Raw genomic sequence first — 14,115 nt, forward strand, 5'->3', positions numbered from 1 at the left:
ATTTGATTTTTCAGTTCTGTTCCTTTACGTGAAATAATGTTTTACTCGAAATGTGTTACTTTCTAAACATAGGTCAAAGAGAGCCTTGTTTACACAAAAGTAACAAAACACTTGTGCACATTTAAACGCCAGGCTATTTTATCAAATACGAGTAAGAAGTAAAATCAATATTATAAACAACACCGTGTACCTGAGTATTCCCCTTTACAACTTTGCCCATGTCACAATGAAATAAAGGTAACCTCATTTCAAATTAGCATTCCCACCTCTGCATTTTCTGTAATTCAATACATGAAAAACAGTTCCCATTTCTTATTTCGTGTGTATACAACGGATTTATGAATATAAATTTTGACAAAGAGATGTCAAATATATACATTTAAAGAAATTGTAAACATATGATTACATAACTTGAACTTCTTAGTTCTACTCATAGCAGAAGAATACAGGTAGATGCATCAATGCTTGGGAGCATTGACATGTCAAAAATTGTTAAATGTTTTTTCAAATATAAGTAGATTTTTATATGTTTTCTTATACGACGTTATTCGGAGATTATTATAATTCGTGTTTTTCAACAATTTTTACAAATTTAAATAATTTTTCATTTAATATTTTCAATTCCAAAATTGGTTTGACAGTTCATTGTCCCAGCAGCTGTGTCGATGCGTCTACCTTTACTCTTCTACCATGTATTTACCTATAATCTTTCAGGTTTTGTGACATAACTTCATTTTCTTACCCTGTGTAAATGCTTGGTAAAATCTAATCAGCTGAGCTACAATTTTTACCACTACATTTTTATCAGTGTATACAAATGACATTTGACGTTTAGTCTTTTTTTTTGCTCCACTTTGACGTTTGTTTTTTTTCTCGGTGGTTGTTTATATAGTAAAAAAATTCGGTAATAAGAGGATTGGTCAAATCGTTGCAGAAAAAAATAATTTGCGAAGAAAAAATCAAATAATTAATCAATAACCACTTAGCAATTAAACTGAAAGAATTAATCAATAAAGGAATCGATCCATTTGCTATCTATAAATAAACCAATCATATCGGAGGAGGTACGTTTGATGGAGCGATTGAAATTTTCATATTTCTGAATCATCGGGCCTTAGGAAAGTTACTACTACTGCTATCCTTTCTTCATTGTCGTGTGGATTTTAATGGATTCCTTGTATATAGTGTGAAATTATTATAAGCAATATACATATTAAAAACTAGTAAGTCTTCATCAAGTTAAGGAAAATACAATTGCCTAAGATATTGATGTACATTTTGTTATACTATATGTTAATTTTTCCTTTTTTGCACTTTGTATTTATTTTATGTATTTTCAATTTTTATTTGTATTTTGTTGTTGTAAGTTAATGTTCTAAAGCTTAAGAAAGGGCTTATTATAGAAGAGGTCATGGTAGTATAGTAGCTAGCATAAAACGCAGACCCTTTTTGCGATTACATGCGACATTTGAATACATAAAAGTTTTTCTAAAATTCGCAAAATAATTTCGTAGTTCCTTCATTTACTGGTAAAGCAGTTTTTTTTTGTTGTCGTATGGTTTCCCACTTACCTTGGCCGTTTCTGCTTCAAGGCATTAATTAAAATGCGACAATCTAAAAATAGATTCGTCCTGCGCCACATTTATTTTTCAATAATATGCGACTGCCTTCGACCTGATTTGAAAGATGACCAAAGCAAAACTTTTTATCCATCTAGAGAAAATATTCTTCTCGAAAAAAATATGGATTTAAATGTTTTCTAAGGAAAAGGGATCCAATAAAATTGAATAGATATACCTGGAACATACAGGGTGATATAAAAAAACTGCAACAAAGTCAAACGTCATAATTTTTACACCTTTTTTTTAAATTTATTGAATGCAAGCAAAAAATGTCGGAAATAGCATCAAATTTTAGAATATGTTTAGATTTGTTCGTATACGCTGCCCGAATGTTGCTCTGTGGTATTTTGGCCCATTCCCGGCGAAGCGCTTGCTTGCGGCGATCGACACCTGGGTATTTTTTAGTGCCAACCTGGCTTTCCAAAATACTCTAGACACAATAGTCCAACGTCGCATAATAGTCGCCATAATATTTGGCATTTATTCTGATGCCACGGTCGATTAATATGAGCGGAGGGTGACCATTGGCTGTTATGGCGGTCGAAGCCATCACCATGGACGGCGCTTGAGTTCTGGTGGCAAACCGAAGGTGCACATTTTCAGCTGACTTCTTTGGCAAGTAAACACGATCATTTGTTTGTTTACAAACTGCTGGGCAACGAATGCGAAGCAACTCTTTACCTCTTTTGAGTGTATTTTCTTTCTGTTGCGGTGTAAGTTCTTGCACTTTTTGGAATTTTAATGGCTTTACCCTGAGCTCATTTTTCAATATTTGCCGAATGCCTTTTGAAAGTTGGTTGCATTTTTTTCATCTCACCCTATATATCTTCATCCGATACCAAGTTTATTGTGCATCAAATGGTTAATATAAACCCCTCGAACTCAATAGATGTTGACATATGCGACTGAACTCAGCTTGGAAAAAATTGTGTCAAATTTGGTAAAAATCGGTTGAGATGTAGCTATAGATCCCATATATATTTTTCATCCGATTTGCTATTTTTGGTTTTTGATGTCATTGATATCTAATATTCGTTGTCATCCATCACATATAGCATAGAAATACTTCTGCTAATTTTTTATACCCTCCACCATAGCAAGGAGGATATATTAAGTTTGTCATTCCGTTTTTAACACCTCGAAATATAAATTTTAGACCCCACATAAAATTCTATGTCGACTTAGCGATGTCTGTCCGTCTGTGGAAATCACTCTAGCTTCTGAACGAAATGAAATAGATTGATAAAATTTTATTCAAATGTATATTATGTCTGCGGGACTTTTGGTATTGAAAATTGGCCATATAGGTCCACGTTTTGGTATAGCACCCATACATTATTCATTATTCACCGGAATTGTTTCAAGTTTGGTGTTTGAAGGTTGTAATGGATACTACAGCCTAAATTGTCCGTGCAGGACCACGTCTTCGTATAGCCCCCATATAACGGCACCTCCCCATATTCGGTATTTTAATGATTATAGCGGCATTATTCACCGGAATTATTTAAAATTTGATATTTGAAATTCGTTATCGATACTACAGGCTATGACGGAAAATTGTCATTGCAGGTCCACGTTTTGGTATAGCCCCCATATAACGCCCTATATTCGGTATTTTCATGATTTTAGCTTATTATTCACGGAACTTTTTTTCAAGTTTCGCATTTGAATATTGTAGTGGCATTTGACATTACATGTGTACCTATGCATGTTCACGTCTTCGTATATACCCTAATATAACGGCTACATTCGGTATTTTTATGATTTTGTCAGAATTTTATTAATTTTTACTTGTTTTAGAGATCCATTCAGAATTGGGTATGTCTCCCATATATTTTTCATCTGATTTCATGTTTATTGGGCACCGATGATTATGATTAGATATAGCTAAACTCCCAAATATATTTTTTAAATTCATAAATTTCTCAAAGTAGAGAGATCTTAAAATAGTATTTGGATTTATAGCGAAAAGGAAAAACACTATATGTCTTTCATGTAAAAAAAGGGATCTTAAAAACATGACCATGACCGAGGGGTTTATACATAGATATTGATTAATATTTTTTAACCTATTTATATTCTTTATAATTAAGAGTTTATTTTATTTGGTTTGGTGTTATTAATTATTAATAATATCTGTTTAGTTTTTTTTTTATTTTTCTAATAAAGAAAATTCTAAAATTTACTTTTGTTTTTTATTTCCGTTTTTTTTTTCTTGGTGGCTATGTATGTATACTTTTTTTGTAATGCCTTTGCAAATGCTTTTAATTCGAGTCTTTTGTACAGCATATTTGGTAAAATTGCACAATAGATATTTTGCACCTGCGGGAGCACTTTTTTTTTGATTGAAAAGCTCTTTGAAAAATTTAAGCAAATATGCTCCTTTTGGTTTCCTTGTTACTGCTTAACTTTTTTGCTTCCCAAAAAATGCGCAAAAATCATAAAATTGATAGATATAGGAATACATAACTTATTCAGGTACTTCTTATGTTCCAAGCACGATTTATTTTGTTTTTATTTGCTTCTTTCCCCCCACTTTTAGATGCATTCGTTGGTGGTTCTTTGTTTGAGATTTTCATTTCAATGTGCATAAATAATTGTGAAAATGTTAATCCATTATTATATTCTTAATTCAATACAGATCCGTATACATAGTTAAGTACCAAAAAAAAAAAAAAAATAAAATAAAACCCCTTGCTAGAATTCGCTATAAAATTGGCCAAGAGAATTAAAAAAAGAGACATTCATTCAAAAATGGAGGACAGAAAATCATCAAGATCCGAATCGAAATCGCGTACATCATCGAGCAAATCATCCAAATTATATTCTAGCAAGTATGGCGAACGTAGCAATAGCCGTGAAAGTTCTATGGCCATGCAAAAATATAACCCCAATATGCGTTTCATACGCAAAAGTGTGGAAACGCCCGCACGCAATGTTACCACAAACTATTTGGAATTGGAAACAGAGTTTCCTCGAGATTACGATGACAACATTGAAATGTTATCGCGTGAAGCTGAACATTTGGAGGAACAGTTTCGTACACCCACACGTACCAGCAATACAGATTTAACGGGTGTTGAAATTATAAGGCCAGTGACACCAACACCGACGCGTATTGTCAGACCAGAGGGTGTTGAATTGAAACTACGAGAATCTCCCAGTACACCGGAAAAAGAATCGAAATCAACGCGCGGTGTAAAACACTCGAAACGTGTAGGGTTTAAGGTTGAAGAGAAGCTGGAGGAACAAGTTGCTGAATGTAGTGTAGTGGCAAAAGGTACCTCGAAATTGTCACGTGTTGAAGATGGTGGCGCCAAAGATGTGGGCCCGGAGGAGCGAGAAAAACAAAAATCGAAGGAAAAATCCCAAGATGAGCAACAACAAACCAAGGAAAAGGAAGGGGGAGTAGAAGAAGAAGAAAAGGGGCAAGAGCTAAAATCGGAAACATCCACTACCACAACAGATGGACCCTCAGAGACCACAGTCGCTGATGCTGAAAGTCCCCAAACAGATTCACAGAAAAATAATCTACAAATACCAAAAATAGCCACAACAACAACAACATCGTCAAGTGCTCCCGCTACCCCTGTGCCGGTCTCAACATCAACCACATCCACAATTTCAACAAAGGATGATGACGATGAGCCGGTGGCCATGTCACCTTGTGGTCGTTTCTTTAAATACGACAAAGAAGTGGGTCGTGGAAGTTTCAAGACAGTCTACCGTGGCCTGGACACTGAGACTGGTGTGGCTGTGGCCTGGTGTGAATTGCTCGACAAACAGGTGAAGAAAAGCGAAAGGAAACGTTTTCGCGAAGAGGCCGATATGTTGAAGAAGCTACAACACCCCAATATCGTACGTTTCTATACCTATTGGGAGTTTAGTGTTGCCCGCAAGAAAAATATCGTTTTGGTCACAGAGCTAATGCTTTCTGGCACCCTGAAGTCCTATTTGAAACGTTTCAAGAAAATCAATCCCAAAGTCTTGAAGTCATGGTGTCGTCAAATACTCAAGGGTCTGCATTTTCTGCATACCCGACCCCTGCCCATTATACATCGTGACTTGAAGTGTGACAACATTTTCATAACCGGCACCACGGGCAGTGTAAAAATCGGTGATCTGGGTCTGGCCACTTTGAAGAATCGTTCACATGCCAAATCGGTAATTGGCACGCCGGAATTTATGGCACCCGAAATGTATGAGGAACATTATGACGAATCAGTGGATGTGTATGCCTTTGGCATGTGCATGTTGGAAATGGCTGTCTCCGAATATCCCTATAGTGAGTGTAAGGGTCCGGCCCAGATTTATAAGAAGGTTATATCCGGTATCAAACCGGCGGCCTTAACCAAGGTGGAAGATCCCAAGGTAAGGGAGATTATTGAGAAGTGCATAGAACTCAAAAAGGAGGATCGTCCGAAATGCAAGGATCTGCTAAATTCTGAGTTTTTTGAAGAGGACATTGGCATTCGAGTGGAACCCACCTCCACTGAGGCCTTTTTAGAAAATCCCAACAATAATGTCATCGAATTTCGTCTACGGTTCCTAGATCCGAAAAAACGCTCCTCGAAACACAAAGAAAACGAGGCCATACAATTCGAATACGATGTGGTCAACGACGATTGTGAACGTGTCTGTGATGATATGATGCAGGAGAACCTGATTACTGAAGAAGATGCCCGAGCCATTGTGCGTTTATTGAAGGTGCAAGTATTTTCGCTGCTCAAAGAACGGGTCCAACGTCAAACTCAGTTCCAGTTGCAAAATGAAAAATCCCGTTTGGAGAAAATTGCTCTGCAGAAACAACGTGAAATGTTGCCGGAAAATGTGGAAGAAGAAGAGGAAGAAGATGAAGTGGACTCGGAGGAAGATGAGGATGGCACCAAGGCTAGTCAAAAGCAATCGAATCATATGCATACGGGAACGGGAACGTCACAGCTTATTGGGGATCAACAGCAACCTCAGTTGCCACTGAATGATCCAAACCGACCTCAAACTTATTTACAATTCCAATCGACACCCATATCTTCGTCTGGGTCACAGGAGGATCAGATAACATCACCCACCACAAATACGGCACCCACAACACAGCCGCAATTTTATAATTCTAGTCAAATTTCATTGGCCAATTCTTTAAATGCCATATTACAACCGGCCAGTCAGCCGGGTCAGAGCTATTCCCAACCACAGGTACAACAACAACAAATGACCTTTACAGCTGCTGGACAAAGCAATGCGGCTGAAATGGTGGTTCAACAAAACCAGCAACCATCACAAATGGATTTTGTGACACAACAACAGCAACAACAACAACCACAGGTGACTCAACAGCAGCCATCACAAGCTCAAGTGGAATATTTAAGCCAACAAAGTGCACAGTTGGTGCAACAACAACCACAAGGACAAATTGAATACGTCACTCAACAGCAACCCCAACAGGGGCAGTTGGAATTTATAACCCAACCACAACAGCAACAACAAATTGAATATATGACACAGCAACAACAACAACAACCCACAATAGAATATGTCCCCCAACCAACGCCTCCAGTGCAAATGCAGCAAACCCAGCCGGAGTTTATACCCCAACAACAGCAACAAACTCCTCCCATACAAACACAACAAACCCAACCCGAGTTTGTATCTCAACAGCAACAAACTCCACCCATACAAACACATCAAACCCAACCGGAGTTTGTGTCACAACATCAAACTCCCCCGATACAGGCACATCAAACCCAACCTGATTTTCTCCACCCACAACAACAACAACCACAAGCTATACAACAACAAAATCAAATTAACCGGGAATATGTTGCCCCGCAACAGCCACAGCAAACTCAAGTGGAATTTATTCCACAGGTTGAGTTTATAGCCCAACAAGCTCCAACAATGCAACAAGTTCAGGTTCAACAGCAACATCAAACGCCGATTGAATATGTAGCTCAGCAGCAACAGCAGCCACAGCATACAACACCACCAGCTCAGACCCAACAAGTTGCACAGCCTGAGTTCGTTTCGAACCAACAGACAACACAACATGTTGGTCAAACTGAGTTCATTAGCAATCAAACTGTCTCGCAACAAAATCAAATGGTTAGCCAGCCGCAATCGCAACAAAATACTTACATCGCTCAAACCCAACTTGAATTCATACCACAACAACAGCAGCAGCAACAACAACAACAGCCCCAAATACAACATGATTTTGTTGCTATCCAAACTCCACCGGCCCAGCAGACGCCACAGCAACAAGTCCAGCCTGATTTTCAAACACCTAGCCAGCAGGCAAGCCAACTTGGTCAAGTGGAATATATGAGTCAACAAAGCCAGGTTCCACAGCAGCAACAGCAACAACAACAATCTCAAATGCCTCAAGTGGAGTATGTAAGCCAACAACAGCAACAACAACTCCCTCCACAAATGGAATATATAACGCAGCAAAGTCCAGCTCCGCAGCCACAGCAACAACAAACACCACAGGTTACCCAGCTGGAATATATAACCCAGCAAAGTCCTGTCCCTCAACAACAACAACATGCTACCCAAATGGAATATATAAGCCAACAAAGTCCTGCAACACAGCAGCAATCACAACTTTCCCAACAGGTGGAATACATAACCCAGCAAACTCCGGCGTCACAGATCTCTCAAGTGGAATATGTTGGCCAGCAAACTCAAGCTTCACAGCAGCAACAACAACAACAGGTTCAACAAACATTGCCTACCCAAATCGATTTCAGTGGTCAACAGGCACTGCCAACAGCCCAGCAACAACCGCAATTGGAATATGTCCAACAAAATCAAACACAATCCATGCAAATGGGAGTTACACCTGCTCCGACCACCTCTGCGGGACAATTTATTATGAATGGCCAAACGCAATACATCCCATATGACTCACAGCAACAACAACAACAATCGCCAGCCCAACAACAGCAACAGCAAATATTTCAACAACAAAATATTCAATCCTCTCAAAACCTCCCAGAGACCTCTGTTGTTGACTCTCCGGTTTCGGGTGGCCAGCCACCACAGACAACATTTACAGAGGCCATAAACAATGGAATGCCAGCCCTCAATGTAACCAACTCAACGGATTCCAAATTGAATGCAATTTCCAATGGTGTTTTGGAAAATCAAGAAACTCTTAACAACTCCACCACCACCGCGGGTCAGGTGACCAATAGCCAATACAATGAAGTTGCCACCCAAGCACTTCCCCCCAACACCATTGCCCCCGAATCGTCGACAAACAGTTATCAAGAGAATGCCAACAATTCGGATTCCACATCCCGTAAGACCAGTACCGCTTCGGAATACACCACAATCACATCGGATTACTCACCGGAAAACACCATTACCCCCAATTCGGTGTTTCCACCACGCTCACAGTATGTCGATTTCCTGCAAAATGAATATCCCAATGTGAATATCATCAAGGACTCGTTGCAGGACATTAAAAAGGAGGATTTGGGCAATATCAGCAGTGATGAGTGTACCACAGAAAATTCCTCACCGCCCTATGATTTCAGGGGTTCCATACCGAACAATTCAAATACCCCGGAAAATAGTATGGCAGTGCGTAAAATTTCCCGGTTCTTTGTAAATCCGGTGGTCTTGCCGAACACCAATGCCGCAGAGGATAGTAATTCGTTGGGGGAGTCGAAGGGTACAACACAAATTGAACAGCAGCAGCAGAGTGGTTCCAAGGCTGGTACAGGTTCCGCAACGGCTTCTGTGCCTCTCTATGTCACTCCATCGGGAGAGGAGGCAAGTAATGCTGTCATGGCTGCCACCAATGGTAATACGAATCATTCGTTGGAACAATTGAAAATTGAGTTGGAAAATATAACCCATGCCCAGGCCTTTGCCTCGGCCATTGTGGCTTCAATCAACAATGAACATCAGCAGCAACAACAACCACCACAGCAGCAGCAATTGGCACCACTGCTACAACAACAACAGCTACATGTGCAGGGAGATGATGATACGCCCACGGGCCCGCTCAGCTCCACACGTAGCTCTTCCACTTTCAATTCCAGGCGTACCTCTTTGGACAACAGTGGCTGCAATGACATACAGAATACAATGCCCATATTACAGCAGCAACAACAACCATCTCAGCTCTTGCCCCAACAACAGCAACAACAATTTTCAGAATTCCCCTTACAAACTGCCGGTGTTGAGCCCATTGTCAATATTTTCGAACACATGGAGCTGCATCAAAAACTCTCCAAACAAAATAGTTTGGAGACACCCCAACTACCACCCCTCTCCGGTGGCAGTGTTGACTCCACCATTACCACCAACACCAATACCCAACGGGTGTGTGGTCTAAGCCAAACTAGTATTGCAGATTTAGAGAAAAAATTGGCTGCCCTAAGGAATGTTGAGATGACCGATGAGGTCTTTCACGAACAGCAGAGAACTGAACAGGAGCTGAATGCCCGCAAGGTATCGCGTTTTTGTGTAAGCCGGGTACAAGAGCAGCAAGCTGCCGAACAGCAGCAATTACAACAACAACAACAACAGCTATTACAAGAACAACAGGATACCACACCCACACAGGAACAGCCATTTGTGGTGCCGGTCACAGTGGCCATTCTAAGGCCCACAATTGATTTACAGGCCGCCAATAGTACAGCCAATAATAGCTATAATACACCCACGGAGCTGTTATCGCCCTCATCGCTAAACTATCAGCCTTTGGGCTCGACAGTGGGAATACAAAAACCAGCCACGGCAGGGGCTGCCGCCGCTGTTGTTGTGCCTTTGCATGCCCCCACTGCGGCTCCAGTCTATAACATGGAACCGGCGGCCCAGTTGCAGCAACAATTGCAACAGCAGATACAACAACAAATACAGCGATCCAATGCCATACAAGCTGATTTGCAGCTACAACAACAACAATTGCAACAACAACAACAGCAGCAGCAACAATTGTTCAATCAAACAATGGCCAATGTTGTCAGTCAACAAACGACGGCGGCAGGTCAAACAAATCAACAGTCCCAACAACAGCAGCAGCAGCAATCCCAACTCCAACAACAGCCGCAGCAGCAACAACAACAACAACAGTTAGCCCCAACCACACAAATACCTTTGCCATTTGTTACACCCATTCAGCAACAACCAACAGCTCTTCATCCCTATCCCTATATACCACAAGATCTGGTCGAATCGGCCGGGCGCCTAGCCCTGGCCCAGGAAGAACCCATGTCACTGGCCGCCACTCATCCCAATCTCTTGCCCACGGTTATACAATCGGATATCAAACACAACCTCGATTCACTGGTCAGTCAATTGTGCAGCACCCGTTTGGGAGCGACACAACATCAACGCCTACTCTTGCTACGTCAACGGCAACTTATCGAAGAGGATGAACTGCGTCTGAAACACTATGTGGAATATGAAAAATTCCAAAAGGCCATGCGTCAGACGCCCTCCATCGATATGGTGCACACTCAACAGCCCATGCTCTATATACAGCCAACGACCATAAATCAGCAAGGTTATATAAATCTAACCAGTGGTTTCATGCCTTCGCCTTTTGGACCAGGTGCGGGCGGCATCGGTGGTTCGGGCGGACATGGATATCCGCATCATTTTCAGCAACAACATTCAATGTTTAATACCAATGTTCAGACGACGGCTGCAATGTCGGGTTATGCCGTAATGTTAAATCCACAATTGGCCATGCAACAGCAGCAACAACAACAACAACAGCAGCAGCAGCAGCAACCACAAAGCTTGCCCTCACAATATACCATTGTAACAAATATGGCTGCTGCGGGAGTGCAACAGCAGCAGCCGCAACTGGCCCTGCAACATCAGCCCCAGCCACAAATGGGTAAACAGCAGCAGCAACAAACCACACTTGGCCCAGCCGCTGGCGTCCAATCGCAATTTCCCCAATCCCTGGCATTTGGACAAGACTAGGAACGGCTTAAACAAGATGTTAATGTGGATGTATGTGGCTTACCATTCTTTTGCTGGAAAGGCAATTGGAATCGAAATCAAATGTAAATCTCTTTGAAGAAATCACCCACGTGGAATGAAAGCAGATGAGACATTGCCTAAGTCCCTGATAAAATCAGATGCCCATGGCTATAACAGAAAAAAAAGCTGAATGAATATGAAACGTTTAAAACATCCCATTAACCTCTTGTTTTGTTGGATTTGAATACCCGAAGAAATTACACACACCTACAAACATACATACATATATATGTAGTACAACTCGTATTTGAACGTAAATCCCTTAAACTTCCACACGAACTACCTGCGATCGCATAGAAAAAAGGTAATCTATATTCAAATATAATACGATTCACATTTCAAAAAAAAAAAAACGTCATAAACATTATAGGATAGCAAAATCACCATTATTGTTTTAGGCTTAGATGAAAGCGGGGAGATATTGACTGAAAATAAGGTTGAAATGTTGTTGAAATGGGAATACTTTCCAGGCAAGAATTTTTCAGCAATTTTTTTTTTCGTGGAGAGTGAGATAAACACATAGAAGCTGATTTTTCAAAACCAGAGCACAGATTTGCTCGTTTTTGCTTGGGAGTGAAACTTGCTCGTGAACGGGAGTGCTTGAAGAGTACGAGTTTCATAAAAAAGTTTATAAATAGATATACAACAACGTTATAATAAAAACAAGTAAGCAAAGGCTACAGTCGAGCGGGGCCGACCGTTGAATACCCTATTGGTAGATGTTGCACGTACATGGTCTTCTAGATCTGGAACCAATATTTCCCAAAGACCTATAATCTCTCAGAAGTGGCAAAAGATTAACATTTATTATTGGTTTTTGACTGAAACGCATCTATATGAGATACAGCCATTTGACTATATTCTTCAACGAAATCAGCGTTAACGAAATAGTCAGAAGTGCGTATTTCCTGTATTTGTGAATTCTCCAAAAAGTCACTGGAATGGACATTTTCGTATTTTGTCTATAAAAGTTGGCAATCTCCTTCACACATTGAATATTTTTGGATGGCCATCCAAAACTGCTTCCCTTTTGCAATGTCCGGTAACCCCCATAATTACGACCTGCTGACAATTTTGCAGTTTTGTGGTCCATTCCAACCCCTAAATATATGGCGATCATCTCCAAAAAGAATAGGCTTTTATTCTGACCCTCATCTTATCTCCATGCAAAATTTCGTAAGGATCGGGCCATAAATGCGATCTGTATGTGATATCCTGATATCGTAACTACTTAGTTTTGTTTGCTGTAGAAATATTACCAAATGTTTAATTCAAAATGAAAATATGCCAAAAATATGACAAAATTGAAAAATATGAGAAAATGTTACAAAATCAATATTTTCATCTATAGAGAAATATTTTTATGCGATTTTTTTAGACGTTTTTTCTTTCCTGCCAAGAGGCCATTCTGAATTAATGAGAACTGTCGAAATCAGTTCAGCCGTTCTCGACATATAAGAGATTTTTCAAGCATATCTTCTTTGATAAACATATATATCGCACATATTTTGCTATATATCCGTTTTGTTGGATGTTAACATCAATGTAAAGATCAGAAGTAACCTTGTCATGGCTTTGTGATTTCGCCGGGATTTAAAATATTCGCGGTTTAATGAAAAATTTTGAATTTTTTTCAACAAAAAATATATGGTATATTTTACCCGCTAATTATTATCCGATGACCACCCAAATGGGTAGGCTTCTTGCCAGCCCTAAACTCTAGCTACATGCGAAATTCCGCGTCGATTGGTCTATAATTGCGACCTGTAGATCAAGTGCAAAATAAGGGATTTTTTCAGTTTTTGGTCCATTTAAAGCCCTAAATATTATGCGATCATCACCAAAAGAAATAGGCTTCTATTCTGACCCTAGCCCCACCTCCATTTTAAATTTTGTGAAGATCGGACCATAATTGCGACCTGTAGAGTGATTACAAATTAACATGGACAGACGGACAGACGGACGGACGGACATACATAGCTAGATCGACTCAGCTCGGCGAGATAGGAAGATCCATATATACTTTCCTATGTGGGAAATCAATATTTCGAGGTGTTACATAATTTTTGGCCCAATCAAACTTATAATACCCCCAACACATAGTGTTGTAGGGTATAATCAAAAGTGTGCTCGACAAGAGTAGAATCTGCTCGAATTTGAACGAATTTAGCTCCCACTCAAAAACGAAGAAAATATGCTCACTCATATTCGAGCATTGAAAATTTTTTTTCGATTTTTTTCTGCTCTCTGTGAGCTCGATGTCTAGTGAGTTTAACTCTTTGAACAAATTCGAGCGAGTTTTTCGGCGGTCTGGTTTAAATGATATATACCCTCTATAGCCATTAGGATGAGGGTAAAAATACATAATAATTTATGTCAAACCATTATTGCAGTGTACTCTTCCTTCTTTTGGTTTTAACAAAAGTATAAGAGTAAGAGCGTATAAAAAAGATTATATCATAAGGGTACGACATTGACGAAATCTATA

At 39.9% G+C, this 14,115-nt stretch overlaps 1 protein-coding gene across 1 annotated transcript; it reads left to right on the forward strand.

Moving 5' to 3' along the window:
- Nucleotides 1-4,271: 4,271 nt before the first annotated feature.
- LOC101893759 (uncharacterized) lies at nt 4,272-12,331 on the forward strand. The gene has a single exon (XM_011294851.3). It carries the CDS (start codon nt 4,377-4,379, stop codon nt 11,565-11,567), a length of 7,191 nt encoding a protein of 2,396 aa, XP_011293153.2. The 5' UTR covers nt 4,272-4,376; the 3' UTR covers nt 11,568-12,331.
- The last annotated feature ends 1,784 nt before the right edge of the window (nt 12,332-14,115 follow it).

The sequence above is a fragment of the Musca domestica genome, unplaced genomic scaffold (assembly GCF_030504385.1).
Source record: "Musca domestica strain aabys unplaced genomic scaffold, Musca_domestica.polishedcontigs.V.1.1 49, whole genome shotgun sequence".
NCBI classification, from domain to species: Eukaryota; Metazoa; Arthropoda; class Insecta; order Diptera; family Muscidae; genus Musca; species Musca domestica.